General features: G+C 53.3%; 10 protein-coding genes across 11 annotated transcripts; 6 read left to right on the top strand and 4 right to left on the bottom strand.

The window, feature by feature from the left end:
• Nucleotides 1-201: 201 nt before the first annotated feature.
• On the bottom strand, nt 202-3,523 carry PV07_07573 (uncharacterized protein). The gene is made up of 3 exons (XM_016394672.1): nt 3,144-3,523; nt 2,090-3,093; nt 202-2,037 (listed from the first exon to the last, which is right to left on the bottom strand). Exons 1-3 carry the CDS (start codon nt 3,418-3,420, stop codon nt 304-306), a joined length of 3,015 nt encoding a protein of 1,004 aa, XP_016248091.1. The 5' UTR covers nt 3,421-3,523; the 3' UTR covers nt 202-303.
• A 1,091-nt stretch (nt 3,524-4,614) lies between these two features.
• On the top strand, nt 4,615-5,670 carry PV07_07572 (uncharacterized protein; the record flags this gene model as incomplete). Its single annotated transcript, XM_016394671.1, has 1 exon — nt 4,615-5,670. One exon carries the CDS (start codon nt 4,615-4,617, stop codon nt 5,653-5,655), a length of 1,041 nt encoding a protein of 346 aa, XP_016248090.1. The 3' UTR covers nt 5,656-5,670.
• Nucleotides 5,671-5,938: 268 nt separating this feature from the next.
• PV07_07571 (uncharacterized protein) lies at nt 5,939-7,067 on the top strand. The gene is made up of 4 exons (XM_016394670.1): nt 5,939-6,150; nt 6,210-6,254; nt 6,340-6,546; nt 6,686-7,067. The coding sequence occupies exons 2-4, from the start codon at nt 6,217-6,219 to the stop codon at nt 6,738-6,740; spliced, it is 300 nt and encodes a 99-aa protein (XP_016248089.1). The 5' UTR covers nt 5,939-6,150; nt 6,210-6,216; the 3' UTR covers nt 6,741-7,067.
• PV07_07570 lies at nt 6,828-10,980 on the bottom strand. Of its 2 annotated transcripts, XM_016394669.1 has the most exons (3): nt 10,870-10,980; nt 10,756-10,818; nt 6,828-10,705 (listed from the first exon to the last, which is right to left on the bottom strand). In XM_016394669.1, the coding sequence occupies exon 3, from the start codon at nt 10,598-10,600 to the stop codon at nt 7,184-7,186; it is 3,417 nt and encodes a 1,138-aa protein (XP_016248088.1). In that variant the 5' UTR covers nt 10,601-10,705; nt 10,756-10,818; nt 10,870-10,980; the 3' UTR covers nt 6,828-7,183. The 2 variants fall into 2 exon arrangements, with proteins under 2 accessions (XP_016248088.1, XP_016248087.1); XM_016394668.1 differs by having other exon boundaries at nt 6,828-10,818.
• An 892-nt stretch (nt 10,981-11,872) lies between these two features.
• On the top strand, nt 11,873-16,532 carry PV07_07569 (uncharacterized protein). The gene is made up of 2 exons (XM_016394667.1): nt 11,873-15,322; nt 15,370-16,532. Exons 1-2 carry the CDS (start codon nt 12,526-12,528, stop codon nt 16,287-16,289), a joined length of 3,717 nt encoding a protein of 1,238 aa, XP_016248086.1. The 5' UTR covers nt 11,873-12,525; the 3' UTR covers nt 16,290-16,532.
• Nucleotides 16,352-18,293, bottom strand: PV07_07568 (uncharacterized protein). The gene has a single exon (XM_016394666.1). It carries the CDS (start codon nt 18,268-18,270, stop codon nt 16,648-16,650), a length of 1,623 nt encoding a protein of 540 aa, XP_016248085.1. The 5' UTR covers nt 18,271-18,293; the 3' UTR covers nt 16,352-16,647.
• A 275-nt stretch (nt 18,294-18,568) lies between these two features.
• Nucleotides 18,569-21,197, top strand: PV07_07567 (uncharacterized protein). Its single transcript, XM_016394665.1, has 3 exons — nt 18,569-19,248; nt 19,299-19,420; nt 19,467-21,197. The coding sequence occupies exons 1-3, from the start codon at nt 18,960-18,962 to the stop codon at nt 20,865-20,867; spliced, it is 1,812 nt and encodes a 603-aa protein (XP_016248084.1). The 5' UTR covers nt 18,569-18,959; the 3' UTR covers nt 20,868-21,197.
• A 169-nt stretch (nt 21,198-21,366) lies between these two features.
• Nucleotides 21,367-23,744, top strand: PV07_07566 (uncharacterized protein). Its single transcript, XM_016394664.1, has 3 exons — nt 21,367-21,541; nt 21,601-21,788; nt 21,862-23,744. The coding sequence occupies exons 1-3, from the start codon at nt 21,436-21,438 to the stop codon at nt 22,897-22,899; spliced, it is 1,332 nt and encodes a 443-aa protein (XP_016248083.1). The 5' UTR covers nt 21,367-21,435; the 3' UTR covers nt 22,900-23,744.
• On the bottom strand, nt 22,809-25,018 carry PV07_07565 (uncharacterized protein). Its single transcript, XM_016394663.1, has 2 exons — nt 23,730-25,018; nt 22,809-23,652 (listed from the first exon to the last, which is right to left on the bottom strand). Exons 1-2 carry the CDS (start codon nt 24,821-24,823, stop codon nt 23,439-23,441), a joined length of 1,308 nt encoding a protein of 435 aa, XP_016248082.1. The 5' UTR covers nt 24,824-25,018; the 3' UTR covers nt 22,809-23,438.
• Nucleotides 25,019-25,195: 177 nt separating this feature from the next.
• Nucleotides 25,196-26,411, top strand: PV07_07564 (uncharacterized protein). Its single transcript, XM_016394662.1, has 2 exons — nt 25,196-25,419; nt 25,494-26,411. Exons 1-2 carry the CDS (start codon nt 25,251-25,253, stop codon nt 25,940-25,942), a joined length of 618 nt encoding a protein of 205 aa, XP_016248081.1. The 5' UTR covers nt 25,196-25,250; the 3' UTR covers nt 25,943-26,411.
• Nucleotide 26,412: the final 1 nt, after the last annotated feature.

Raw genomic sequence — 26,412 nt, 5'->3', positions numbered from 1 at the left:
GTGGCTGACAGGCGAGAGATTGTGGCACTTGGTCTGCAACTTGGCTTACCATACAAGAAGGTAGAGCCGAAGACAAGAAGCTCCAGCCAATCCTCATGCAAGAAAAGCCCAGAGACCTTGTCCATTGGTCGTATACTTGAAAGGAAAGAATGATACTAGGTATTCATGGTAGCAAGTTATTCTTCTGACCATCTGGCCAGGGCATTCAGTATCCTTGAGGAAGATACCGACACTAATCGATCTCTAATGGTCACAGACTATCCAGGTACTCGTTCCGCAACTTCACCCTTTGCCATGCGCTGTTCAAACACCTTCTCGCCGCAAGGCCAGCAGACCGGGAAGCGTCACTTGAGCCTCTTCATACATGGGCTCCAGCGGAAGGCCCTTTCTCACTAAAAAGAGACACTGCGAGAGGAGCTTTTTGGCCGGCCCTTTGATGCGTTGATCAACATCAATGATATCTTGGATTTCCACCTCAGGTAGAACCAGCGACCGGTTTTCAAACGAACGCATCGCACTCTTCATTTTCTGCACGTCGTCAGCCGAGAGCTCCACGCCGTGGAAGATCTTCTCTCGAACGGGGGCCAGCTCGTCCCTCAGGTCCAACAACGCTGCCGCAGGCATCTGACTTAGGAGGAGGGACGAGTACTTATGGCTGCCAGAAGAGATAGCACAAGTCGAGAAGCTCTTCTGGGAGTCTCCCACGTGCGCGACCGACGACATGAACTGCCACGAAGGAACCTCGTCGTCCTCGAGAAAGATGAGCGTTTCGTTCTCAGCCCGCGAAGCATAGTCGAAAGTCAGAGTTGCCCGGTATGGGGCGTCGAAGATCTCGTGGCAGAAGGGGCCATAGAGCCAAGGTTTCTCAACGATCCGATCCCGCGCCTTCAAGAGCTGCAGCTTAGCCTTCTCGCCCGTGTCCTTGGTCAAAAACTGGATGACACTATCTCGGTCGCTTGCCTCGTCAAACAGATCTGCGAATTTGTACAGCGGGGATCGAAAAACCGCTTCCGGAAGGTGCTTAGACAGCAGGTGAAGGGAGTCAGAAAGGTCTTGAGCCGCCTCTTTGGCAATGGAAGAACGTTCAACATAGTTGTCGTCAACATCCCAACGACCCCCTGCTTCGATGTGGTTCCAAAGTTGTACGAGATGTTCAATGGTTTCTTCCCGATGGAGAGGGTCGACTTCAGCCCGCAAATACCTGCCATAGTCTCGGCTCAGTGTAGGTTCGTCATAGTAAAGAATCTGATGAGCGTTTGCTGGATCATCGAAATAGTCGTCCATCTGCGCAATGTGATCCTCGTTGACCGGTTCAAAAATGTATAGTTTCGCCCTGGTCTCACGACACCTTTGCAACTTGCGAGGTCCATCTTTTAGCTTTGCGGATAAGATTGGGAATACATGGCGCATGTAGACTTCATCCAACTGATCGCGCTCGCCCTGGAACAATATCTCATCCACAAACACCGTAGAGTTGGTGATCGTGTTCGGAGGGACAACCATGCCATCTGCAAACAGAATAGACCGATGTAGCAAGGCTCTCATGTAATTTTCCGGAGGGACACCAAATCGATTCATTTTGGCATTGACGTTATCCAGCGAAGGGCTGAAGGCCACGCACTTTGCGCTCTGTTGAACGCCGCTGGTGTTGGCAGGTTTGGGCTTGGTTGAAGCTACCGGCTGGTGGAGGATGGCAGCCAGGACGTCCTCGATCAAATGGCGGCTCTCGTAGTTTCCGACAACCCAAGCAACGCCGCTTGATATCCGCAGCGCTCTGGCAGCTTCTTCCATTTTGCCTCCGCATAGCATCGCCAGCCCGCTCAGTGCACTCACGACCCATGTTTGGGCATGATGCCGAGCAGGCACTTGGAGCAAAGCCGCTTCTTCGAGTTTTGCATGGTGCAGCCCTAGTTCTTTGAGACCTTCATTCAGCCTGTTGCAAAAGCCCTGCTTCGCTTCCAGCGTGAATGGGCCTTCGTCCTCGAGAATATAGCTTAGCGTTTCCCATACTTCGGCACAACACTTGGCTGGCCCGACCTTATCCTTCGGTTAGTATGATACTTTGGACAATAAACACGCGAGGACTTACCTGAGATTCTTCTGTCTGGAGGTCCATATGTTGCAGGATGCCATTCCAGTCCTGTCTCGGCGGCGTTCCCCCATTGAGTCTTTGCAGAAGTTCTGGATAAGCCTTTTCCGCACTCCTCTCCTCGAACAGAGTGATCAAGTCGATCAAGATCAGTTTGCACCAATCCGGTCCCAACCCTTCGGCCCATAACTTGATCTTCTGCTCAAAACGAGGGAATTTGCTTTCGCCAGAATGTCTTTCTCCAAGAAAATAGCCATTAAGAAGGCAGAATCCAACAGGCGAGTCCTTTTTAAGGTCCATATTCTGGGTGAGGCCCTCCATTGATGATTCCCAGGGGCTCTGGGGGAGCATGAGCCAAATAATTGAGGCCTGCCTCTTGTTTGATAGAAAGCGAAGGTAGTCAAGGTTGTCATTCATGTCACTCCCACTAAAGCCTGCAACCAGCCACACCGTCCGTTTGAGGAGAATATCGAGCACATCGGTTGCAAAAGAAGGCAGACCTTGGGCACGTTGTAGTCGAGTGTCAATGCAGCTGACGGGGTCATAGCAAGACCCGTGGATTTTGAAGAGGAATGTTACCTTGCCGTTCCCCAGCTGTGGCATAAGAGATCGTATAAAGGCAAAGGCTTTGGCACCATTCACTATCAGAACCAACTTTTTGGCTGAAGATGTCAATGGCAAACGGGCCGAAATTTCCTTGCCGTCCACATGAGGATCCCCAACGACCTGGTAAAAGAGCGACGTCTTACTCTCGATTGCCTTCTCCAGGTAGTTGTCAAAATTTGTGGTCATAACTGCAGCAACTGCGCCAGCAGAGAGAAGCTCAGCGGCCCACGTGTGTATCTTGTTGAACGCAAAAGCTCCATCCTCTCGCTTCTCGGCCCGAAATGCGTCCAAGACTTGCAGATATTGTTGACCAAGGCGTCTTGAGATGACTTCGGTAACCATGTAGTTGGGGACGGTGTTCTTGAGGCGGTCGAAAAAGCCCAGGATTCCCTCGGACACTGGGCAAGATATCAGTAGCCGGTCATGCTGAGCCATGCTCAGTGCGCACCTGTATCAGGCTGGATGTCTGTGACGGCCACATTCAACGCCGACGTCCACAACAGTTCCACAAAGTCATTCCACATAGGTAATTGAGCTGGCTTGAAAGTGGAAATCGCTGCACCCAGGAATAAAGTGACCCTTCCTTTCGCCTTCTCGGAGAAGGATTCGATCCGGGCAGCAGCTTCGACCAAGTTGTGACTTTTGGGATCCTTTCGTGCCTCATGAGGGAACTTCAATACCCCGGCCGTAGCGGCCTCGTCAAGCAGGGCACACTTTGACGCCATCGCTGTTCAATAAACTGGCTGGAGATATTAGTGGTGAAGTGCCTGACGCACGGTCCCTGATCGCAAAAACAGAGTCGTTAACAATTCAAGGGTTGGCTTTCCATGATGGTGGGTGTTGCGTCTGCCTCTGGAAACAGCGGCACTCTTTCCTTGATATATACTGTTAGCAATCTTTGTGAGAGCGGCCACCCCGTTATAACTGATGACTCCTTGGCTCCGTTGAATATAGCGCGTATTCTACACCCGACTGTGCCACCAAATCTTGGACTCGGCTCGCTGGGTGCAGGTGAGGCTCTACAATATATGAAACACGCTAGAAGGAGACCACTTTCGCCAACCATCAGGCCAAGAGCTGTCTCCTGAAAACTAGCGGCGAGGAGACAAACGGCTGCCTGGACTCGGCGGCCTCAGCAGCCATGTTGTGTGACACGAGTTGCGATAGGAGCGACGGCGGAAGCCTCTTGAGTCGACCCGAGACAAAAGGAGCTCGTGTTTGCGATGCAGCTGAACAGAACAAATACCTCCTGAGGATCATTTGACAGATTCGGACCAACCATGAGTGATGGTGAGGGAGATGCCATGGCTGGGCTTGTCTTTGCTGGCCTACCTGATTTTGATCTGTGCATTGGAGCTTCGGCGTGTCGACAACGAATCGAAGGGCTCACCGCAGGGCGTGGACATGTTTAGGCCGTCATTATATCTTCCGAATCCGGATGGAAAAGGGGGGGGTCATTGAGTCTGTTTCGAGTTGAAAGATAGAGCTCCGGATTGAAAGGATGGAGGTGACAAGGGATGGAGAGGAGTTCATTGACTTTATTGTCGCAAAATTGATTCTCGACATTGTGTTTGGAGCGGAGAAATAGCTGCACGAGCGTTTTCACAGCCCGCCCCGAGGCCCGGAGGATATGCCGATACTCCGATGCAAGTGGCGCCTGGAAGCCCCAAAGAGGCCCACCTATGCCGCTCTCGAGGGGCTCTCTGCAGTGACCAGCCACCTAACATCACAGGCGCTGGCTAGGCCTAGAGCTGAACCACCCTTTAGGTGCCCACTTCCTGGCCACTACTGGTTTATCACCCTGAACTCCAGCAAGGACGCAACCTCAAGGTGAGCTGTCTCTCTGTCTAGTCACGCTTCGCCCTGCGTCTCTTCATCAACATCCTGGTCTATCCCATCCACATCCCTGAACCTTTGCCATGCCGCCATCCCTTCGGAAAGCGTGCCACGCTTGCACCATCGCAAAGCGTCGCTGCGTACCTCAGCTCCCCCAGTGCAGCCGTTGTGCTGAGAAGGGACTGCGTTGCACCTATGACTTGGAGCCTGTAACCAATCTCGAGACAGATAGCTCTCGCCAGCCACATACGACGATTCAAAGCCCGTGGCAGCCACTACCTCCCATCATCTTCGACTCGGTCGCTTCAGCCCATGAAGCCGCCGTGCGTTCCTACACCTCCGAGGGCTACGAGATGCTACCCGTGATGGCAAACCAGGATACGCTCATGTTGGTTGTAGAGCGCCATCTGAGACCTATCCCCCTGCTCACATTCCGGCAAAGAACCACCCCGTACGTCCACAGCCAGGTGCTGTTGGCTAGTAAGCAGACATCTGCAACCCTGATTCTTCCAGACGTTGATGGCTCGCGGACGACACTAGGCCCCGATCCCGTCTTTCTAGAAAGAGCGCAACAACACTTACTATCGCTAGAGATCGAACAGCTAACCTTCACGGAGTTCCTGCCGGAATTTCATAGGCTGGCGGCTGTCCTGCTCTCCTACATCCTGAGTTTAGATCGATCCTCGCCTGACGCTCAAATGCCGCCGATTCTGCTCAATCTCTGGATAACTTGGACAAAGCATTTGCACATGACACTCCCACGAACGCTCAGCAGCGACCTGTCAGCGTGGCAGGCCTGGTGTACTGCTGAGAGCGCCCGCAGAACCCTTTTGTATGTTATTCTTGTCGACGGAATGGTAGAAGTGGCACAGAAGGGATACTGTCACTACCGCCCCATGGTGGAGTCTCTGCCGTTCGATGCAAGGACAGGTCTCTGGGAGGCAGACACGGAAGAAGAATGGCAAGCGGCCGTGGCTGCCCACGGCGGCGTAGAGTCTGAATTGATCTCATGGGCCGAGTTCATTGGGATTGGGGGCCCCGAGCCTCGTGGGGATTATGACGGAATGCTTCAGCGAATGCTTCTCATGATTCAATTCGGTAGGGCCGCTGCTGACCTCCAATGAACCGCACAAGACACTGTACGCTGTTCGGCGATTGAGATACCCGTACGAGGTACTCGCGAATCCGCTCACATCGCTGCATGGCAAGACCAACAGTCTCCACTTGTTACAATAACCTGGTGTGCCTCGCCGCCGAAAAAGGTACCAAGTACTCAGAATCTCTCCTGAATTAACCGAGTGGAAACTAATACTATTCACGTTAGACAATACTGGCTGCTCCACAACATCGTGGGCCACGCAACGTACCACAGTCATGTATGGAAGTACCTCACTGGAAGACGAAGGAGAATCACAGCGTCTGACCCGCGAAATGCTCTTCGCAGAACTTGGACATTCCTCTTGGTTCGGAAGGAAGGCTCTCTGGTCTGGCAGCACATTTTCTTTGGGTACCACTCCACCTCAGGGTGACAGCCTCCATTTAGAGCAGTCAGAAGACGAGTCAAGTCACACTGGAGGCATATAAAAAGGACGAATGGACCATGGCCACCCCGACAGAACGTAAGCCTTGTTCGTGCGAGCCCAGACAACCCATCCAGTATACCAACTCCCCGTTATAGTTGACACATGGAGTACAATCAGGACCTCCCCAAAGGCAATCCCTTGTAAGTCGCTCAAGCTACATCAGCATAGCAACAATTCTGTATTGTCATTACTCAAGTGCTAATGACCCTTTTTGCGGGCGCACAGGAAGCCGGTCTACTGCTGGGGCCACAAAGCTCTCCCAGCACAGCGCGGTGTGGTCACATACGCAGTCTCGCCGAACAGGCTGAACCCGCTGGCCGGCGCCGTCCACAGCGCCGTGTTCAACACGTACCGTCGAACAAAGAACCAGGTGCTGTACTGGATCCCGCCGCTCATCGTGGCATATCTGCTGATGGACTGGGCCAATCGACGGTAAGTTGGGGCGAGTCTTTTATCAATTCTCCGGACTATCAGGCAGTGCAGTCGGAAATCTAAGCGTCCGCTTTTCTCTTCCCTCTCTCTTTCCTTCATGTAAAGTGGCTACCTCTGACAGCGGTCGTGGGAACACTAGGAACGAATACCTCAACTCCAAAACCGGCAGGGCCGAGACCGCTGGAGGTGACTGATGGAAGGCGATTGATACCATGCCAGTTTGCGTGCGAGAGCGACAAGGAGACTGCACACGAGAGGATCTTGGAAAGAACCATCGTCGAGATCTACCGCCTGATCGATTCAATCTCGCAGGCTGAATTGCCACGACAAAGGCGTTGAGAATGATTTGCAGTGTCTCGTCTCATTGAATCCTAATTATATCAACACAATCATGCAGAACTCGACCCGACCTGTTTTACTTTTCCTAGGACCAGAAACACAGCTCGCGCTCTCCGTCGCTTCGCTCGTTTCCTCATGTGTCCGAGACGAATCGCCAGTCCCTTTTCGGCCCTGTTTGCTACTTTTCGGTTGTTACAACCAAGTCCTCTTTCAATATTTCTGGTCTTTTTGGGACTCATCCCTGTAAATGATCGTACTAAGCAAGTCCTTCGTCCACTTGGCCTCCCGTCCGGACCGGTTACACCATGATATACAACTCATCCCTCGGCAATCCGTCTTCCTTCAGATTGGGATAATACGGCACCATCGCATCCGCACTGTGCACGTACGCATCGTTGTATAATCTCCAGTACGGAGTGCGAACTTTCCTCGCTGGATGGAACAATCCAGCCCACACATAATTCATCACAATGCCGGTACCAACCGCCATTCTTATTGCCTCAATCGCCTCGATGATCCTGTCAATGACGTGGGGGGATGTCTCAAATAGGTTGGGATAGAGAAGGTTGAGGAGATGGACCATTGCGTCTTCACACCCCAGACCCATGACTCCTAGGGCGACATGTTTGACCACACTGGCCGCAGTCTGCCGGTGGACTTGATCCCGGTCAATAAGCGCATCCTCCAATAAGGGCGTAACGGCATAGACATAGTCTTTGGCCATTTCGCCAATATATTCAAAGAGGAAACTCAGGGATTTCAACACGCCGTTCTGCACATTAAGTTCGGGTACGCGGTATTCATTCATCAACGCCGGCAAGACGGTGAATGGTGCGCACGTTTCTGCGACAATACCGATGGCCACCGCAGTGCAGACGCGGGATTGCCGTTCTTGGACACGCAGATTGTTGAGCAGGGTCGCGAGAACATCCTGTGGGCCGATCGCTTTTGCGATAAAACCAAACGTGTTGTTGGCGGCTCGACGAATTCCCTTCTTGTGTGCTTTCAGCATATCCAAGAGTTCAAAGCAGATACGCATCCACTCTCTTGCATTGACAGATTCAGGGCCTCGATCCGCAATACGTCCCACGAGATCAATGGTGTTTTCCTGGACTTTTTCGTGGCGGTTGCGCAGAATGGGGGTTAGCCGCGGTAGAAGGTCCTTGATCGGTGGTTGCATCTGGTTTATTCCCACCACGGTGACAATGGACCGGAGTGCGCCTAGGATGGATCCCAACACCTCGGGATACTCCTCCCCTAGGTACTCATAGAGAACGACGCCTAGTTTACCCATCAGAGCATCTTCGCCGCATTGTTTCATGACCATTGCGATGCGCGAAATAAGGTCTGCGGCTTGTTGGCGAACGGTGGCAGATTTGTTGTTAAGCCGCCAAAGGATTGTGCTGACGATTTGTGGGAGGTAAGGTTTACATCTCGTCCCTAAGGCGTTGACGACTGTGCCAAAGCCGTTAAGCATGACAACATCCTCGATACTTTGCTCCTGGAAGGCGTGGAGGATGCCGTCCACGAGCCGCTCTTCAAGTCGTTCGCCGATATCTGCAGCGCCGAGGGAAGCGATGACTTTTTCGATGGTTTCCACCGTCATTTTGCGGTAGGCTTCGCTTTCATCTTTCAGGTTGTTGACGATTCGCTCAACAATCTCGCTGACACCGACTTTCTGACCAAGATCAACCGTTGTCTCCACGACTTGACGGTAATTTCTCTTATCAAGTGCCATTCGTCGGACCCAGAAACTCTTGAAGAATTCTTGCAGCACGTGTTCCTTCAGGTATCCAGCAGTCACACCGTCGGTGCTCGCGCACTGAGAAACGACTTTCAGCACGACCTTCTTCATTTCTTCGTCCGGAGAGGCGAATTCTCGAAGTAGAATTTCCATGATCTGGCTGGTGTAATAGTTGGCATACTCCTCGTCCATGAGAGGGATAATGTAGCCCACGGCTTTCAAGAAGCCAGCAAGCCCTTTACCTCGTTGCTTTCTCGCGCCAGTCCAAAGAGGATTCAGAATATCGTCAAAGCTCTCGATGCCATATGGATTGGCGGCCTCGGCCAGAGCAGCAATTGCCAGAGAAGTAACCGTCCGCACCTTAGCCTGTTCGTCACTTAGATTGTCGGCAATACAATCGACCAAGCCTTTCAAATGAGGCAAAACTGCGCAACCCATCAAGATGGGGATTTGTTGCACGATCTTGACCCCCGTATGCCGAGCCTGCCATGACTTCTTGCTTCGACAGACTGCACGTAGGAAGGGAAGGAGTGCCGGAATTCCCAACGCTGAAGCAACCACAGCGAACGCCCTAGCTGTGGTGTTACGGACGTATTCATCCACATGGTCGATATCTGGTCGCATTGTACTGATCATATGAGCCAAGCCAGCAGCTTTGGCCAGATTGGAGATGATTTCTCGTCCCTCCACACGAGCGTAGTAGTCCTGATCAATGAGGAGAGGCTCAATCACGACCAAGATCTTGTGTACGTAGGGCCGGATGAGATCATCGAGCTTGTAGAGAACACGGTCGATAACCTTGACAAGCAGATGTCGCTCCTGATCTTCCAGAGACTTTTCCATCAACAAGGGCAAGATCTGGTTGAATAAGGGCCCGGCTCCAAATTGCCGCGCATTGTCGGTCAACTGTCGGAGGGCAGTCTTACGCATCGGCGGAGTGCCGTTCTTGACTTTGAGCAGCAGACGCATGATTTTTCTCTCTTTTAATTCTTCCACCGACAGGGCATTTTCATCTGCACCATCGACGAGTTTGCCGAAATAAGTCATGTCCTCAGCCTTGAAAAATTGGAGATCACCAACGCCGGGGATATCTGTGGGAAGTTGCTTGCCCAGCATTCTTGGATTCTCCGGCTCTTGCATCATGAAGCCACCTATGCCAGCCGAAGCGCTCGCCGTGGCCGGCGTTGCAACCGCTTTTCTGGCGACGGGTCGGATTGGGGCATATCCTGGTGGTGGTTCGAGAACGGTGTAACCTTCCGTAGGAAGCATCATGTCGAGTTCTTCGTCTGACCAAGAGGCATTTCTTCCCGTGACATCTGCCCCAAAGCTTACCTGTGCCATTTGTGAAGGATGCATTGGGGTGGCAAGTCCGGCATTGCCAAGGGGGGTCGCCGATGGAAGTGCAGGCGCTTGATCCCATCTCGAGCGTTTTGTCGGCGCTGGTGCTCCGTCCGGGGCTGGGGCTTGATCCCACCTCGAGCGCTTTTTCACGTCGGCGGCGTCGGCGGTAGGAGTGGCCTCGGAAGATACATCCCATCTCTTCTTCCGCTTGCGTCCCGTTGCCTCAACAGTGGACCCGGCATCCGCATTCTCCTTGTCTGCTTCTTCCTTGAGCGTTGGTCTGTGCTCGACGGTGTCACCATTTGTCTGTTTCTCGGCAATGAGCTTCTTGACCCGTTCTTCCTCGCGCTCGAGATCCTGTAATTGCATGACCTCACGGTAGGTCGCACCGTCAGTGACGCCGGCATGTTTGTTTGCAGCGAAGGGATCGGCTCGAGTGGGTGTGAGAGGACCACGATCAAATCTTCGCTTCTGGTAATCAGTTTCACGATCTGCTATTCTGGCAGATTTCTCACGCCCAAGTAAGATGTCCTCTTCCTCCACCCCGTTTCCGGTTGCGAATTCGTTCATTTGGTCCTTTGTCGCTGTATACTGTCCGACGAGTCTCCGACTGCTGTCTGCGTCGGGCATCTCGTCATCTTCGCCATCGGCGGGAAGGGAGGTGTGATAACCAGCAAATTTGTCGACACCATCCCGGTCGTAGAGAACGGTATCAAAACTTTCAGTCAAAGACGCCTTGGTGGATGAGTCAGTGCGTTGAGTGGATGGATCGAAGGTCTTTGAACCTTTCTTGCCGGCTGCTTGAGCGTTGCGCTCTGCCTGCAGGCGCCGCACAGTATCGAAGTCGGCTTGGAGTGATGTTAGCTGGATATTCAGAGTCGATGTCGTCGAGTCCTTACCGTCCGACATATTGCGCGCCCTAGCGACCTCGATGGAGATTGAAGAAGCAGAGACAAGACGAAGAGTGTAGAGGAGGAGTTGATTCGTGAAATGATGTCTCCGCAGTCACTTTACGAGAGGCGAGGAACGATAGCGAAGTCTAATTTGTCACCATCTTTGTTCAGGCAGTCATGTGACAAAGAAATTTCTTGGCGCTTCCTAGACAAATGCTGGACTTCCCAGCCTGCCGGCGAACCGATGTCAAAAACGAGTGGCAAGACTCACGAAAAATAGTACTACAGTAGTTAAAGATTCACTTGCTCGGTACTGACTTAGAGGCAGCCATCATTGAAAAAGGCATTTATTCTGTCCTTAAGAACAGTGGTATCCCTAGCCTTATTAATAATATTATTAGCTATATTTGATCTGGCGGCCGCCTCGTCGCTATTGAGTGGCTAGCTAGATTCTGAGATGGTAACTATACTCTGTCAGACTGCGCTATTCTTTTTCTTCCCCAGTCCTGCCCGCTCGCCTAGCACGACGTTGAACCTCGAGCTTCTGTATCTGTGTTCACTTCAGCAACCAATACTCGTCAACTGGAGCGCACATGGACTGTTACATTTCAACTCAGTGCTCGTTGCGGCATATGTGAACCTCGTATGGATCCTGCAGAACCCGACCCTTGGCACCGAACAGGCATGAATCGAACTCCAGTAGCGCAGATAGAGCATGGCGCTGGCTGCACTGGCAGGGACGGGGGAGCTTGATACGGGCGGTGGTGGCGGCCATGAAAAGATTTTCCTGCCTAAAGAGGCATTCTCCGGGGCCTAGAAGGGCCAGGCTCCAGCAGTCGGGGGCGGCCAGGGTTCGTTAAGCTAATGCCTGCAGGCAGAAGTAATGTCCTAAGCACCCGCTAACTGCACGAAGTGCATGCACCCAACCCCACACTGGGCCCATGGAAACGGCCTGCACCTCCTTTCCCCTTCCTACTACTGAGCCACTCCCTCCCACCCACACCACCGCCCTCAATCCCACCACCCGCTGCACGAGTTCACCATTCCTACACTGCCAAATCGCCTGGCCCTGTAGATTTTCTCCTGATGATCTCCCAATCGCTGCAGTCTTGCGCTGGGCAATACCACACACATCTCTGACCCGGACGTCGTATCACATCGTTCCTGCATAAGGCCTTTCACTTTCCAATTCTACCCCCGGCGTCTCAACTTTCTCTATGCGAATGCCTCCGATGTTTCATTCCCCCAGCCGTTCGCTCGTCTCTCTGACCTCCGGGTAACGTCGTATTCAGCATCCTGCTCGATCGCATTGCAATTTGGCAATTCTTTGAACCTGGGCTTGGTCTCTGTTGTTATTAATCGCACCATTTCGAATCGTACGAATCCGCTCTGGGCCCAATGCGACGTTGGCAGGCCGATTAATTCAATTGCCCGATCCTCCTCTTCGAAGGGCATTATACTGGCTCTCTTCTCGAATTCTCCGTGCCAATGCCAGGTTGTCCAGATCACGGTCTGGCAGGCGCCCATCGAAGGAAATCGAAGCAACCGACCGGTGCGCGCGATCCGCACTCTAGCCTTGGTATAGAACAGTGGCAGTGGTGACACGGACAAGGGCTGAGATCAGTTGTCCGATCGGCGAGAGTCCTCGTCGGCCTCTAGACGATGAAACCGAATGACTGGGAAGAGATGGCAAACGTGGCAACCCAGACGAGATCCAGGTCACAGCTGATTCAACGGAGATCCAGCCGCCAGGCTTCGTCCCGGGACAGGCATGGCAAGATCTTTGAAGAGACGGAACACCCCACCATTCGCGCAGTGACCCCAGACTATATCACGCCTCGCGCCGACTCTTTCGATGCCAGTCACATTCACTCCCCAGTACTGCAGCCCACACGCACACGACATTCACAAAGGAGGCGGGAAACCTCCGCGTCGGCCACGAACACTGAGGAAGACAGCACCATCGAGAGAAGAAGGCGGAGGGCTCAGACAAGAACGAGTACAAACGAAGAAGTTCCGGTGGATGTTTCGCCAGGTTCATTCATCACCAAAACCCGCAAGAGGCTCGGGTCCATAGCCACAGGCCTGCCCATTCTCCCTTCTGAAGAGGCTCATGGGTCAATTGGGTTCCCTTCTGTTGTACAGAGTCCTGAACTCTTAGACCAACACGGTCCACCCAAGACTCCTCGCCGGCCATTTTCTCCCGATGATTCGTTCGGCGCAAGCGCGAACAGTCTTCGGTCTCCTAAACTGCTAGATATTGACTCCGGTAAAATTCTCCACCTCATGAAAACCACCTGTGGTCGAATGCATGGCATTCTATTCTTTAGGCCGCTGCACACAACGGCGTGGGCATCTGGCTACTGTGCAATCAATGTTGCGCCTGGCAGTTTGGTATGCCAGACCAAAGGCGAAGTCCACTCATCGAAGATATTGATACCGGACCTGCGGGGCTGCACCGTCAGGACTCACTACGACCATGAATCTCAAAGCACATATCTGAGTGTGTTGATTGCCTCGTCAGGAACTGGCTATCAGCTGCGACCCCCAGTGCCTGAAACTTTCGACTCGTGGCTGGCAGCGTTGCTGTGTTGGCAACCATTGAGACCGAAAGGAATACATAACAAGATGACCAAACCTCAACCGGTTGGAATCGCCGAGAAAAAGGCAGTATCGCAGAGGCGTCTTTCCGATCTCACTAATCCAAGGGCCACAGCTATCGTGAAGGTGGGAAAGATGTTACTCTGGGACGGACCCTTGCCCTCGGGATCTCAACTCGAATCTTCACCCAGCAGCATTGGTCGGTCGATGACAGAAGAAAACTACCTCTGGCGTAGAGTGAGCTGCACTCTCCATGAAAACGGGACCTTTCGCCTTCTGAACGAGATCGATAATCGGGTGCTCTCGGTAACCCTATTGTCGCAGCTTTCTCGCTGTGCAGTTCAGCGACTAGATGAAAGCGTGCTGCGGATGCCACACTGTATCGCGATCTATCCTCAGTATCGTGTCCAAACCCCTGTTGTGGGGCTTTCGAGACCGATGGTGTTATGCTTAGAATCCAACGTCGCCCTCGAAGCTTGGTTTGTCTTACTCCGAGCCCTGACGGTGCCAGAGTTATACGGTCCAGAGCAGTTGTCTCCAGAAGACGCACAAGCTTTATCGCAACCATCGCAGCACACTACCAACGTCTCTACGCAGGGCATGTTTCGGATAGAGCGATCCCTCTCAATCAAAATAACCGAGGCAAAGTTTGCTCAGCGGTCAGCTCCATTAGACACCTATGAATACAACAAGGCAAAAGGGAAATCCGCAAAAGTTGAGCAAAGCAAAGAAGGGGTATACGCGGAGATCATGCTGGGCAAAGACTTGCGAGCCCGGACAACGACCAAGCAGACGGTTTCTTCAGCTTTTTGGGCGGAGGAGTTCAATCTACCAGATATTCCTGCCGCTTTGTCCAGGGTCACCATCGCGGTCAAGCTTGGAAACCCGGCAGAGAAAGAATGGACGATGGTCGCCGACAGCCTCTACGATATCTCGGCAGACGCTGGATATCTCTCCGGCCTCGGCGGCCTGGAGATTTCATCTCACGATCCGATATTTGGGAGAGTGGATGTTTCCATTGATGAGCTGGAGCGTAGCGGCACTATCGACAAGTGGTGGCCTTTGCTGGACAACAACGATCATTCTGTTGGCACGGTCCTGGCGCGGTTGTCGCTGGAGGAGACGGTGATTCTAATGGAGGCCGAGTACGAAGAATTCGCGACTCTTCTGCACAACTACTCGAATGGCCTGACAACACAAATTGCCCACCTCCTCGGGCCTGATCTTCGGCAACTGTCTGATATCCTTCTGGACATCTTCCAGGCATCGGGTAACGCCACTGACTGGATCAACAACCTCGTAGAGGAAGAAATTGACGGCATCTACAAGGACACTCCCCCAATGCGGATGCGCTTCAGTGGCCGTATCCACTCCAACGACTCGTACGAATCCGCCGAGCAGAGAGAAATGCTAGTGCGCGACCTCAGTCGGTCGGCTACGATGGAGGCCAATTTGCTTTTCCGAGGCAACTCACTAGTCACGAAGGCACTCGATGCCCACATGCGCAGGCTGGGCAAAGACTATATGGAGGAAGTCTTGGGCGAAAAGTTGCGCAAGATCATCGAAAGAGATCCCGACTGCGAAGTCGATCCCAGCAGAGTACGGTCGCAAGATCAGCTCGACAAGAACTGGGCGAACTTACTATTCCTCACCGGCGAAATCTGGAAATCGATCTATGTCTCGGCGGCGCGGTGTCCAATGGATCTGCGCGTTGTTTTCCGCCATGTGCGGTCTTGCGCCGAGGATCGATATGGCTCCTTCATACGGACGGTTAAGTACACGAGCGTCTCCGGATTCCTTTTCCTTCGGTTCTTTTGTCCTGCAATCTTGAATCCAAAACTCTTCGGCCTGATCCAGGGTAGGCAGTACTGAACCTCCTTCTCGGCTCATGCTAATATCGTCCAGATCACCCCCCTGACCGCACGAAGAGAACATTTACGTTGATCGCGAAGTCTCTCAATGTCCTTGCAAACCTGGCACGATTTGGAACCAAAGAGCCTTGGATGGAGCCCATGAACAAGTTTTTGGCAGCGTCGACGAACCAGTTCAGAGCCTTTGTCGACGAGATATGTTCTGTAAGCTCCTCTCAGATAGCTTCGGCTAAACTGGAGCCCCAATATGCCGCACCAAACCAGATACGAGGTCGACTTCCAGCTCTATCCCGAGAAGGCCTCCCTAGCCTCCCATTCCTTCTAGACCACGCCAAGTTGATGGCCCAGCTCATTGACCTATGGGTCACGCATGCCCCCGAAAACATCAGCGATGCAACTGATGATGAGGCCGTACAAACATTCCATACGGTCTGTATGAGGCTCTCGCAGAGAAGCAAAGAATGCTTGAAGGCTGCGGAGCAAGCCGAACGGCCCGATGAAAAGTCAGAACAGACCTGGCAACGGCTCCTCACGGATCAGCAAAAATCTATATCACCCAGCAGCACCTTTGAAGAGTCTCTACTGAGATCTCACAGAGATAATGACATCACGGCTCTTCCCCAAACGTCAGACTCTGTCGCCGACGTGGAATACAAGAATGCTGAGCTCTCTCCAATTGTTGGAGAAGGCGATACGACACCATCAAGCTCAGCTTCGGCGTGGGAAAGACGGATTCCCTATCCTCACCGGGCAGCAGAGGCCCGAACGATGACAGACTCGACGAATTCGTCGACGGATGCAGTTGATATGGTGGAAGATGCTCGGCGGCCGATGTCTAGCAGTCGCGATGGTCCGGCGAAAAGCCGTCTATTCGAATTAATGAGTTCTTCCTCGAGGCGGAGAGGAAAAGCTGGGGACCGCAGTTATGTAGACGATGACGGGCACGAAGTTTGACGACAGAAGCAGCAGATTTTTATGACCTTTTTTTTTGATGTCGCTAGATACCAAATCATGTACGACAAACAGTGATCTTTCAGTAACTCGAGTACAGGCATTCTACAGTTCTGCTGGTAATTAGCGAATATCATCGGCTGCTCCTTCACGGCTGCCAGGAAAGAGGAGCAATTTCTGCCCCTTACGCTGACTGCCAGCTGTCTGCGTGGCCAGGACTGTCCCGAGGGAGTGTTTCCTCAAGACGCATGCTGAGTAGCGTCGTAGCTCGAGTTCATAGCAACGACATAATTGCTCTTCATTACGAATCTAGCACCGCCTGGGGGACCGTGCCCTTCGCGCGGTTCACTGTGGGAGACAGTCAGACCAACCTCTCCTTGGCTGCCAGCCTGCCGGCCACAACGTCCAACCAATCCAATATCCTGGGGAACCAGAGCGTTTGTTCCTGCCTCCTCCACCACGCCGCGCCACGACGACCGAGCGGGTCGTCGCCCTTTTCGTTGTCTTTGGCCTTCTCCCTACCCAAATCCATGGCCCTCTCCTCTTCGATCCCTCCCAGCACGGCATATGTCCCCTCGTCCATCTCGACCCCGCCCCGTTCCATTTCCGCAAGCAATCCATCCACCTCCCTCAAAGAGCTTCGCGTCAGCCACACCAGGGACATCAGCGAGTTGTAGAACTGGGGGCTGGCGCCGAGCACGTACGACGTGGTGCCCAGGGAGCGGATGCGCGGCAGCAGGAGCAGTGCGTAGGGTGATGATGGGTAGAGGTTTATGTACAGCCTGAGGGCGAGGAGGAGCGAGGCCGGGTAGGTGTGCTGGAGGATGGCAAGTTGGGTTGTGGAAAGTGTCGAGAGCGAGATTGTGTTGTAGCCTGCGGAAGATAGGTTTTCCGTCGCGGAGGTGTCGGTAGTGTGCGTGCCGGAGGAGGGAGACGAACGTCGTAGCTCTCTTTCCGCTGCCTCGATCAATTGGCGCGGGTCGTCCGACTTTTCTCGGGAGAATGTGAACTTCCGCAGCCCTCCATATCTCGGCATCTCCTCCTTGCTGGTGAGCTGCTGCATAGGACGGGATTGCAAGTCCGTGGCCATGGAGAAGATTCGGGACTCGCAGACTTCCCACATCGCAATGTCACCTCTCTTGGTCGTCGAGTATGCTGCTTCTTGTAGGGCTCGGGATATGGAGTGCATGTGCTCACGAACAGCAGCTTGAATGGATTGGTCGAGTTCACCGAAAGGATGAGACGGAATCGCGGTCTCTGCCAGTGATTGCTCGAGAATGTCACTTTCTTCTTGTGGTTCGGACATGAAATCTACCTCGGGGGTTGACGGAGCTAAAGGCCTTTCGACCCCTGTACGCCCACGAGCGGTTGGTACCACAGTCCGAATCGGCGCGGAGCGGTCCTCAACACGGTTTCCAGTGGCATAGAGACCCAGCTGGTCTGTCGACTCAGTGTCATATTGTTCTGTTAGACCGGATCTGGACTGCTCGTCGGGATGCTCTTCCCTGGCTTCCCGGCGCGCGACATCGTCATCGGATGTCAAGGCAGGGGGAGATCCATCACGCTCAGACCGGACGCTCCGCAGAGAAGAAGTAAATATCTTGAGAATATTCTCAATGTCAGTGTCGGCAGCATCTGCGTAAGGTGACCTTCGTTTTGACGTAGCCGGTTCGGTCTGTTTAGGGGCAAACCGCAATATTGTCTCAAAGGCTCTGCGCTCGCTCGCGGTGATGGTAGAGCTGATGGTGGTTTCGGCGTTCTTAGAGGCGAGTCTAGGCGCTATTGGAGACCAAGAGACACTCCGGGCTTTCGCTTTGAGGAACGACTCTTCGTCTGGGGAAAGGGGAGGTTTGCCGTCTTCGACCGGAACATTGGAAGCTGCTTGAGATGATGCAAATTGGGAATGTGAGCGAAGAGCTCTCTTTGGCAAGCGCAAGATAGTTCGGGTATGGTAGAGGAATGGTAACTCAATGCGAGCTGCCATTTCTCTGAGACTGAAGTAACGAGGACAAGCGTTATGGACGAGACGTGGCTAGGAAGAGCAAGAAAATCCATATCACGTGGACAGCGGCAAGTCGGCCAGCAGGGATCCACTGCACTAGCCCATTGCAGATCTTGGCAGGATTGCCTGCGCTCGGAGCCTGGTGAGCCTAACCACTCACGTGCCCCTCCTGACCCAGCCAGGCTGAAACGTCTCCCTCCTCTCCGCCCTTTCTTAACCGCAACTGCGCGCCGCGCCCCACCACGCAACTAGGGGACTTAGTGACACTTGCTCTGCCCACGTCCATGATCCCTCATTGATAAAGAACCATATCTACGCCTCACCTCTACGCCGCTTCTCTCTCTCCTCCTACCGCGATTACAAATTCTGACCTGGTTCTTGCGATCCCTCCCTTATACTGCCCGATTCCACCCCCACCTTACGTTCCGCCCTGACGAACACGTTATCGTCTTCCACCACCCCCACGCTGGTCGGCCGAACACGTGGAGAGAGTGCTTTCGTCCCGAGTCTGCGCGGTCCAGGTGCCGCATGACTTGTGGCACAACTCGCGATCACACAGCATACCAATTCCTCCGGGGTAGCCTGACCACGTCCGCAGTAAACAGGGACCCTTCCACCCCTTCTGCCTGCGCTGTGCACGCTCTCGACACCCTTTGTGCCCTACCCGCATCATGAGCAGCGCCCTCCCTCGAACGACTTCTGACCCTCCAGCAGCCTGGAACGATCATGATCAATACGGCACCATGAATCGAGGACATTCAAAGAGCACCTCTCAACATCCAGGGTCTATGATGCATGGACCGAGCAGACAACGGAATGGTTTCGGCAACAACGGTGAGAAAGCGGTGCCGGTACCAGGTTCGTCGGCGTTTGGCAATGGCACGGACAGAAAGAGCAGTGTCTCACAGGGCCAACCGTTATTTGATATGGCCAGAAGTCCTCCGAGCACTTCAAGCAAAAGTGAATCTGATTGAAACTGGAAGAACGCACGTATGCTGACACGTCGCAAGATACCAAACACGTCCCCTGTAAATTCTTTCGTCAAGGGGCCTGCCAGGCGGGAAACGCATGCCCTTTCTCGCACTCTCTCGACCCAATGACGCAGCAAGCGCCTTGCAAATATTTTATGAAGGTACGATCGTCTTTGGTGGTGAATAAGTCAGGACTGACGTGTACAGGGGAACTGCAAGTTTGGCGCCAAATGTGCCCTCGCTCACTACCTTCCAGATGGACGACGGGTCAATCGAGCAGACCTCGATGCTGGCTTCGCCATGGCAGGTCGAAATTTCAACTACGCAAATCGATCCGAACAAGCACCGTTCCCCAGCCAAGATCCAAGTCTGGGAGATCCCATACTCAATCAACCGACTTACGGCCCAGACTACTTCCAAGGTCAAGCTTTCCCGTTGATGGACAGTGATGAAGCAGACGCGTTTCAAGACCGGTACAACCAATATCAACCGCCCTCGGCCCTCGATTCAGGTCTCAACTCACCCCCAACATCTCATTTTGGTTCTCCTCCAAATGATTACCAATTCCCTAAGTCACCCGTCGAAAATCTTCGAACTGCCCTCAATGCACCTCTACCACAATCCTTCGATGCAAACGGAGTTTCCCATATCGCGAAGTACGGACCTCTTGGTCAGTCTGTTCCAGACAAGTTTGGTATGCGATCTCCAGCCTCTTCATCGCTGTCTAGACAACTTGGAAGTCCTCCAGAATCAATTGTCAATGTTCGCAACGCCAATTTAGGGTCTAATTTGAGAAACGTGTCCCCCCTGGGCCTTTCGCCGCAGAATGCAGAGGAGTCCATCGGCCAGCGAATCATGCATTCTCAAAGGACCGTCAAAACGAGAGGACTGTCAGCAAGTGTTCCACGGTCACATCTTCCTTACGAATGGGAGGAGGGAATGGGGGTGGAGACGGACTTACTTCCTAACAGTCTGCACGACGAAGTACTTACTCCACAGGAAAAGATGCGTCGCACTTCAAGAGCGGACCAAGAGCACAATTCCAAGGATCACGTCCATGCCCTAGCGATTCCAAGCGGAACGTCAAGTAAAGTCGGATCTCCGCCAGCAGGTAGCCCTTCCAGATTCAGCGCCTTATGGGCTGAGCAGAGGGAGAAAAAGGCTGCCGAAAACAACGGGCCGTCCAGCTTTGGCCACGTTGGGTCGCCTCTACGTGGGTCCTGGATGCCCAACGAATCGTCAGCTCCAAGCGTCCAGGTATCTGGTATATCTCAAGCAATGGCCCGCATGCAGCTCAATCGAATGGACTCTGGCGAAACGAATGGATTGAGGGTCCAATCAAGTGGTCTGAGACATTCGTCGGCCCCAATTGGACGATTTGACCGTGGGATTTCCAGCCCTGGTCTGAGTTCTAAGAAGATCGATGAGGAGGTCGAAGGAGTATTCTTCCCTATGGACGGCGATGACAAGACACCAAACTGGTCGGGGCAGTCACCTCGGCTTGTGCCTCTGCGCGACAGAAGTAACGGTGATTTGACAGGACACAAAAAGGACATCGCCGGACTTGATGAGAATGGCTTGAAGTCAATATGGGCTTTTCGCTCGTGAATGGTTTCCCGCGAACGCGACGCATAGCAATACATGTTGGCACAAATAATAACGAAGCACGACCGGCGTCCAAAAATGTACAGAATGTTCGATACCACTCCGGCTCCTCATTCCAGTGACGAAGGCATGAAACCCAAAAACTGTTGCATACACACATTGCAAGGCGTTTACAATGAACGAAAGATGAAATCAGAACCAGGGCTTTGAGTGAGGAGGGAGAGAAATGATGGGCAATACAGATACCTCTGCTTGTTTTTCAGGTCTTGCTTATATGAAGCGCCATAGATACAATGTCGCCCAAGTTGAATATGAGACTCGTTTGCATCACAATGTCCACTGCGTGGACCATAAGAGTGCACGGGGAATAGGAAGTAGTTAAGAGGCAGAGGCCGAATGCAAGGCTGAAGTCGAGCCAGGCCCAATCATTGGGTCGATAGACCTTCCCCGTAAACATTGCGCCTCTGCTTCGAGGACCCTGCCTTGAACTTTTTTGGGTTACAGGAACGAGCAGTCTACATCTTTTGGCCATTGCAGTTGAAGACCGAATCACTCTTCTCCCGTTCAAGGCATGTTGAGTAGTAGCTCGGGGTGGCGGCTATGCTCAACATGCATTGGACCTTTGCTGCGCACGGCAGCTAGAACTCCTTGTTATCGAACCCGCTTCCAGAGCTCGGGTATGTGTCTTCGATGCCGCAGGCCTTCCAGCAGCCCAACTGATTGACTTCTCTTCCAGCAACGATACCCTCTGGAATTGTGGAGGAAATATCGCCGATTCTTCTGCAACGCGCAAGGGCGGTCGCTGCTGAACACCAGCAGCTAGCGGCCGCGAACGCGGAGAACTATGATGTCGCCGTCGCGAAGAGGATCGGGGAGCTGGGTCCCGTCTCTGCGGCGTTAAAAGAGTGGGATGATGCACAGAATGTAAATGCCTCTCGTCACGGTTGAGTGTGTCGCAGATCTACATACTGACGTGGTATTGGGGGGGGAAAACCAGTCTCTCAAAGAACTCAACGCTCTCCTGCACGACCCTTCTTCTGATTCCGAGCTTCGCTCCCTCGCGGAGACCGACATCCAAGCTACCACCACCTCTCTGCACTCGCTTGCCTCAAATCTCAAGAGGTCGCTCATCCCGCCACACCCTTTCGCCTCTATGCCTTGTCTGATCGAAATCCACCCGGGCGCTGGAGGCTCCGAGGCCTCCCTCTTCGCCCAGTCCCTGTTGAACATGTACACCGACTTGTGCGCGCGGAAGAGATGGCCCACGGCACTGGCGAGCTATACGCCGGACGACTCGACCCACGAGGCGGGACTGACTGACGCGCTGCTAGAAGTCAACCATCCAGGATCGTACGATGTGCTGAGGACCGAGGCCGGGGTCCATCGCGTGCAGCGCGTCCCCGCGACGGAGAAGAAAGGCCGCACGCACACCAGCGCCGTGTCGGTGCTCGTGCTCCCCAACCTGCCCGACTCGCCGGCCCACGCCGAGGGCCTGGACTACGACGACCCGAACTCGGACTACTACATCTCGCCGGCGGAGGTCAAGTCGGAGACGATGCGCGCGCGGGGCGCGGGCGGCCAGCACGTCAACAAGACCGACTCGGCGGTGCGGCTGACGCATCTGCCGACGGGCACGGTGGTGGCGATGCAGGAGTCGCGCTCCCAGCACAAGAACCGCGAAAAGGCCTGGACCCTGCTGCGCGCCAAGCTGGCCCAGATGCGCCGCGAGCAGCGCGAGGCCGAGGTCATCAACATGCGCCGCGCCGCCATGGGCGGCGTCGCCCGCACCGGCAGGGAGGACAAGATCCGCACCTACAACTTCTCCCAGAACCGGGTCACCGACCACCGCTGCGGCGTCGAGAGTAGCGACCTCGACGGCGTCCTGGGCGGAGGACAGAGCTTGGAGGCCGTCATGGGCAGTGTCCGCGAGTGGATGAACGAGGAAGAAGTCAGGGGCTTGGTGGCCGAGGAAGAGATGAAGATGAAACCCAACCAAGGTACCAATAGCAATGGCAATGGCAATGGGAAGAAATGAGACACGTCCGAATGTATTGTGGCATCTTGGTGATGCTTTCTCTTCATTTTTGGGGGGCACTGCAATCGCATGGTGCCATGCTACATACAGCAGAAGCGCTTGCTAGTCCGCTGCAGCACAAGTGTGAGCTCTTCATTCCTGCCTTGATCACTGGCTGTGCTCGGTTCTCAATTCGAAAAGCTCATTTCAGTCCTTCAAGTCTGTCATCAGTCACTGCCATGCCCATGGGTATCATGCCCTCTGTCCAAAGCTCGTCATGTTGCTTGGTACTCTGCCCTTAGCTCGATGTTTTTCAGCCAACAGCATCTCTGTCACCAATGTTCACTGCTCCTAGCAGCCTCGATTCAAGACCCCGATGATCTCTTCGTGTGGTAGCAGTCGAACCACTTTTACAGCTTGCGGGCTGTTCAACTGCATATTGTGAACAGACTACTCGGTAGACGTTGTTGTCGGTTAGCTTAGTCTTGTTGTCGTTTGATTCGGTCCGACCATCCACACCGATACTCTTGCATGCATGGATTCCTTCAGTCACTATCGTTTCATTTCGCCACAGCGGCGCTCAACACCTGCGTGCGGAAGAATGCACCCTTCGTCTTCTCAATGACCTGTTGGTACACACTCTGGGGAGGATGGTTCATGACTACCGTTCCAGCCTGGTAATCGATTTTGGCGTCCACTTTGGTGTCGCGGATGAGGTTGACAATCCATTTCTCACCTTCACTAGGAGAAAGTCCCAGGCGGGTGGAGAGGTCCCTAGAACAGCAATGTTAGTATTTGAGGTGTGTGAAACGGTGAAAAGACGCAGTGGGCGGGGGGGCCATGGGACCTACTTGATGTCAATTCGCTGATGGATCTTGCAATAACTTTCTGAGATGAGATGTCTCGCACTCTCCATAAATGCATCAGTCGAACTTCCCAAGAAGAAATCCCCCCTCAAAATTGTCTCAGCTTCAGACAACTTCTTCTGTGCACCTTCGAAATCGAAGTCGACGTAGAGGGCCTTGACAAATTCCGTCACGGGGTCTTGATATTCGTAGACTTCCTGTTTGACGACTCTGACAAGATCCTTGAGTTGTTTCTGGTAGTTGTGCGAGTTGTTCATGCGGGCACGGTTGGTGATGACCGCTGCCGCAAGGTAACGCAGGATCCAGGGACAAGCAGTTTGGATGGAAGAGATGTATGGCGGAGAGAAGTACATTTCCGTCAACTTTTCACGGGCAGGCTCATAGTTGAAGAACGGGAAGAGGGCGTAGTGAACCAAGGCTTCACGGGCGGTGAGTTGTGCTCGGGGGCTGTTAAACAACCGAGTCTCGATGTGTTCCTTGACTTTTTCCACTTCTTCAAGCGCGTTCTCCCATTCCTCACCCAGAATTTCACAGACAAGCTTGCCCCAGGTGGCCTTGACAACTTTGTCATTGTCAGTAGACAGGACACGGAAGCGGTAGAGCAAGTCAGCGGCTTCAGGGTAGAGACCACACTGGTAGCGAAATCTGCCGAAATCGTAGAGGTTATCCACCATCTGCTGCGTGACTCCGTGTTGTTCTTCGAGGAACTTCAGGTTGGCCACCTTGTCGCTGCGGAGTTGCGAGGTGACTGATTCATCATTCAGCAGGTTGGTCAGATGTGCGGATTCCTCTTGGTATTTTGCCAGCTGGTTCAACACTTCCTCTCTCTTCTTCGCGTACTCTGCAGGGGTTGTATCTGTCTTTTGAATTTCCTTGTAGAGATTGCCCACGTAGTCGATCATGTTGGTGTCACTGAGGAGGTTGAAGATCGCCTGTTTGAGGTCATCGTAACGCTCTTGTGAGATGTCTTCCGACCCGAGCTTGTGTTCAAGTAAGGGGAAAATGAGGTGACGATCCATGCGCTGAATGAGCTTGGCCAGGAAGGCGTACTCGCCGGTTGGGTCCTCCAGGTGCGACATCTTGGGTCTGGGTCTTACTTCGAACCCGATGAAAAGTGCGTAGGCTTGCTCTGTTACTATATCCAAATTCTCCGTCGTGAGAGGGTATTTGGACGGGGGAGGGGAGGGCGGTGGCGATGGAGGGAGAGAGAGATTAAAGATATACCCAGGTATATCTTTGTTGTCGTCGTGCTCAGGGTGACCTCTTGGGAGGCCAACGGTCTTGAACGACATTTTGAATATCGGTCGTGCGCTGGTGAAATTGGATCGGCGAGAGAACGCTATACCTAAAAGCGTTAGATATATAAGCTGTAAAAGCGGCGATGCCAAGCCGTGCCCTTGGCGTCTTCAGCCTTGCACTTCACGTGCACATCAACTCCAATGTCCTCGTCTCAACGTCCTTGCTCTCAAGGTGCACGGCGCTTTCCATTTGTTTGTGCACTCAGAAATGACGATGAAGGCCCCTTCGACTCTACTTCTACGAGCTATGCTCCGCCCGCAACAGCCCCTATGTCAAGTCAGATGGAAGTCTGAATGGATGCCCCGAGAGAAGTACGCGAAAATTACAACCCTGGACAAGCTACACCGAAGACAAAAAGCAGCCGTCCGGAGAGAGAGTAAGTTCATTGCCCCAGCACAGACGCTGTCTGGACTTGGTGGGCCGTTCACTGACATGCACCTCAACCGACAGGGCAGGACAGCGAAGATCGCGCTGCGAACATGTATCCGGCCTCAACTCCTCCAGCGACACTCTCACAGACGTCGCAGCAACAAACACAACACCAATCACCTCCTCAGCAGCCTTCTTTTCTCAAGAGCCAAACTCAGGACCATAATCTAACACCTACCCTTTCCCCGCTTCCGTACTTGATCGCGCGCACTCCTTCGCAAAACCTCCCGATCTACCAGACCACCAAGGCCGGCGGCTCCAAACACATCACGACAATTCGCAAGATCAAGGGTGATCTCCAAGAGCTGGCCACTGCTGTGCGCACCGCCTTGGGACTTGAGGAATACATGACCGACGTGCGAGGGCGGAAGAAGGCCAATGTCGTGATCAACTGGACGACAAGACACGTGGTTGTGAGGGGCTGGAGAGGCCCAGAGATCAAGCGGTGGGCGGAAGTGAGTGGATTTTGACAAAATGTAGGAAGAAAGCAAAAAATGATGAGGACAACCGGGCAGACCTGGGCATATGAGCGGCATGGACATCATACGGTCACGACGCGGTGATGTTGATGCGACAGAGAGTTTCGTCTGACTGGCCTCCCTTGCTCTCTCTGTGCCTCTCAGATCAGATTCGATGACATTCAGAGCCACGTTATAGTACGGAGAGCTTTATTAAGCACAGAGGGTGGTTAGGTTCAGATCTGCGGGAACAAGATTCCTGTTGGGCTATTTGCTGTGTGGAGGGATGCAAAAAGAGACAGACCCAGTCTTGAGATACATCAATATTCCAAGAGTGAGGCAGAAATCCCCAACACGCACGCATGTATTTTTAACAACGTCGCTTTCTGGTCCTCTCTGTCCACAATTGTGAATTGATGCCCTAAGCATTGAGCCGCAAGATCAATAGAAGCGCATCTCAAAAGACTAAGCTCTTCCCTCGT

Source organism: Cladophialophora immunda (assembly GCF_000835495.1).
Source record: "Cladophialophora immunda strain CBS 83496 unplaced genomic scaffold supercont1.4, whole genome shotgun sequence".
NCBI classification, from domain to species: domain Eukaryota; kingdom Fungi; phylum Ascomycota; class Eurotiomycetes; order Chaetothyriales; family Herpotrichiellaceae; genus Cladophialophora; species Cladophialophora immunda.
This window is presented reverse-complemented; position numbering and strand designations above follow the sequence as displayed.

Excerpts from the sequence above, each read along its gene's own strand:
- PV07_07573 (XM_016394672.1), bottom strand. The coding sequence starts at position 3,420 with ATGGCGTCAAAGTGTGCCCTGCTTGACGAGGCCGCTACGGCCGGGGTA. Across the intron at positions 3,094-3,143 it reads AGACATCCAGCCTGATACAG|TGTCCGAGGGAATCCTGGGC; the intron begins GTGCGCACTGAG and ends TATCTTGCCCAG. Across the intron at positions 2,038-2,089 it reads TCCAGACAGAAGAATCTCAG|GTCGGGCCAGCCAAGTGTTG; the intron begins GTAAGTCCTCGC and ends CCGAAGGATAAG.
- PV07_07571 (XM_016394670.1), top strand. The coding sequence starts at position 6,217 with ATGGAGTACAATCAGGACCTCCCCAAAGGCAATCCCTT. Across the intron at positions 6,255-6,339 it reads CTCCCCAAAGGCAATCCCTT|GAAGCCGGTCTACTGCTGGG; the intron begins GTAAGTCGCTCA and ends GCGGGCGCACAG. Across the intron at positions 6,547-6,685 it reads ATGGACTGGGCCAATCGACG|GAACGAATACCTCAACTCCA; the intron begins GTAAGTTGGGGC and ends TGGGAACACTAG.
- PV07_07569 (XM_016394667.1), top strand. The coding sequence starts at position 12,526 with ATGAAACCGAATGACTGGGAAGAGATGGCAAACGTGGCAACCCAGACG. Across the intron at positions 15,323-15,369 it reads ACTCTTCGGCCTGATCCAGG|ATCACCCCCCTGACCGCACG; the intron begins GTAGGCAGTACT and ends AATATCGTCCAG.
- PV07_07568 (XM_016394666.1), bottom strand. The coding sequence starts at position 18,270 with ATGGCAGCTCGCATTGAGTTACCATTCCTCTACCATACCCGAACTATC.
- PV07_07567 (XM_016394665.1), top strand. The coding sequence starts at position 18,960 with ATGAGCAGCGCCCTCCCTCGAACGACTTCTGACCCTCCAGCAGCCTGG. Across the intron at positions 19,249-19,298 it reads TCCGAGCACTTCAAGCAAAA|ATACCAAACACGTCCCCTGT; the intron begins GTGAATCTGATT and ends ACACGTCGCAAG. Across the intron at positions 19,421-19,466 it reads CTTGCAAATATTTTATGAAG|GGGAACTGCAAGTTTGGCGC; the intron begins GTACGATCGTCT and ends TGACGTGTACAG.
- PV07_07566 (XM_016394664.1), top strand. The coding sequence starts at position 21,436 with ATGTTGAGTAGTAGCTCGGGGTGGCGGCTATGCTCAACATGCATTGGA. Across the intron at positions 21,542-21,600 it reads AACCCGCTTCCAGAGCTCGG|CAACGATACCCTCTGGAATT; the intron begins GTATGTGTCTTC and ends CTTCTCTTCCAG. Across the intron at positions 21,789-21,861 it reads AGTGGGATGATGCACAGAAT|TCTCTCAAAGAACTCAACGC; the intron begins GTAAATGCCTCT and ends GGGGAAAACCAG.
- PV07_07565 (XM_016394663.1), bottom strand. The coding sequence starts at position 24,823 with ATGTCGCACCTGGAGGACCCAACCGGCGAGTACGCCTTCCTGGCCAAG. Across the intron at positions 23,653-23,729 it reads CATCAGCGAATTGACATCAA|GGACCTCTCCACCCGCCTGG; the intron begins GTAGGTCCCATG and ends TTGCTGTTCTAG.
- PV07_07564 (XM_016394662.1), top strand. The coding sequence starts at position 25,251 with ATGACGATGAAGGCCCCTTCGACTCTACTTCTACGAGCTATGCTCCGC. Across the intron at positions 25,420-25,493 it reads AGCAGCCGTCCGGAGAGAGA|GGCAGGACAGCGAAGATCGC; the intron begins GTAAGTTCATTG and ends CTCAACCGACAG.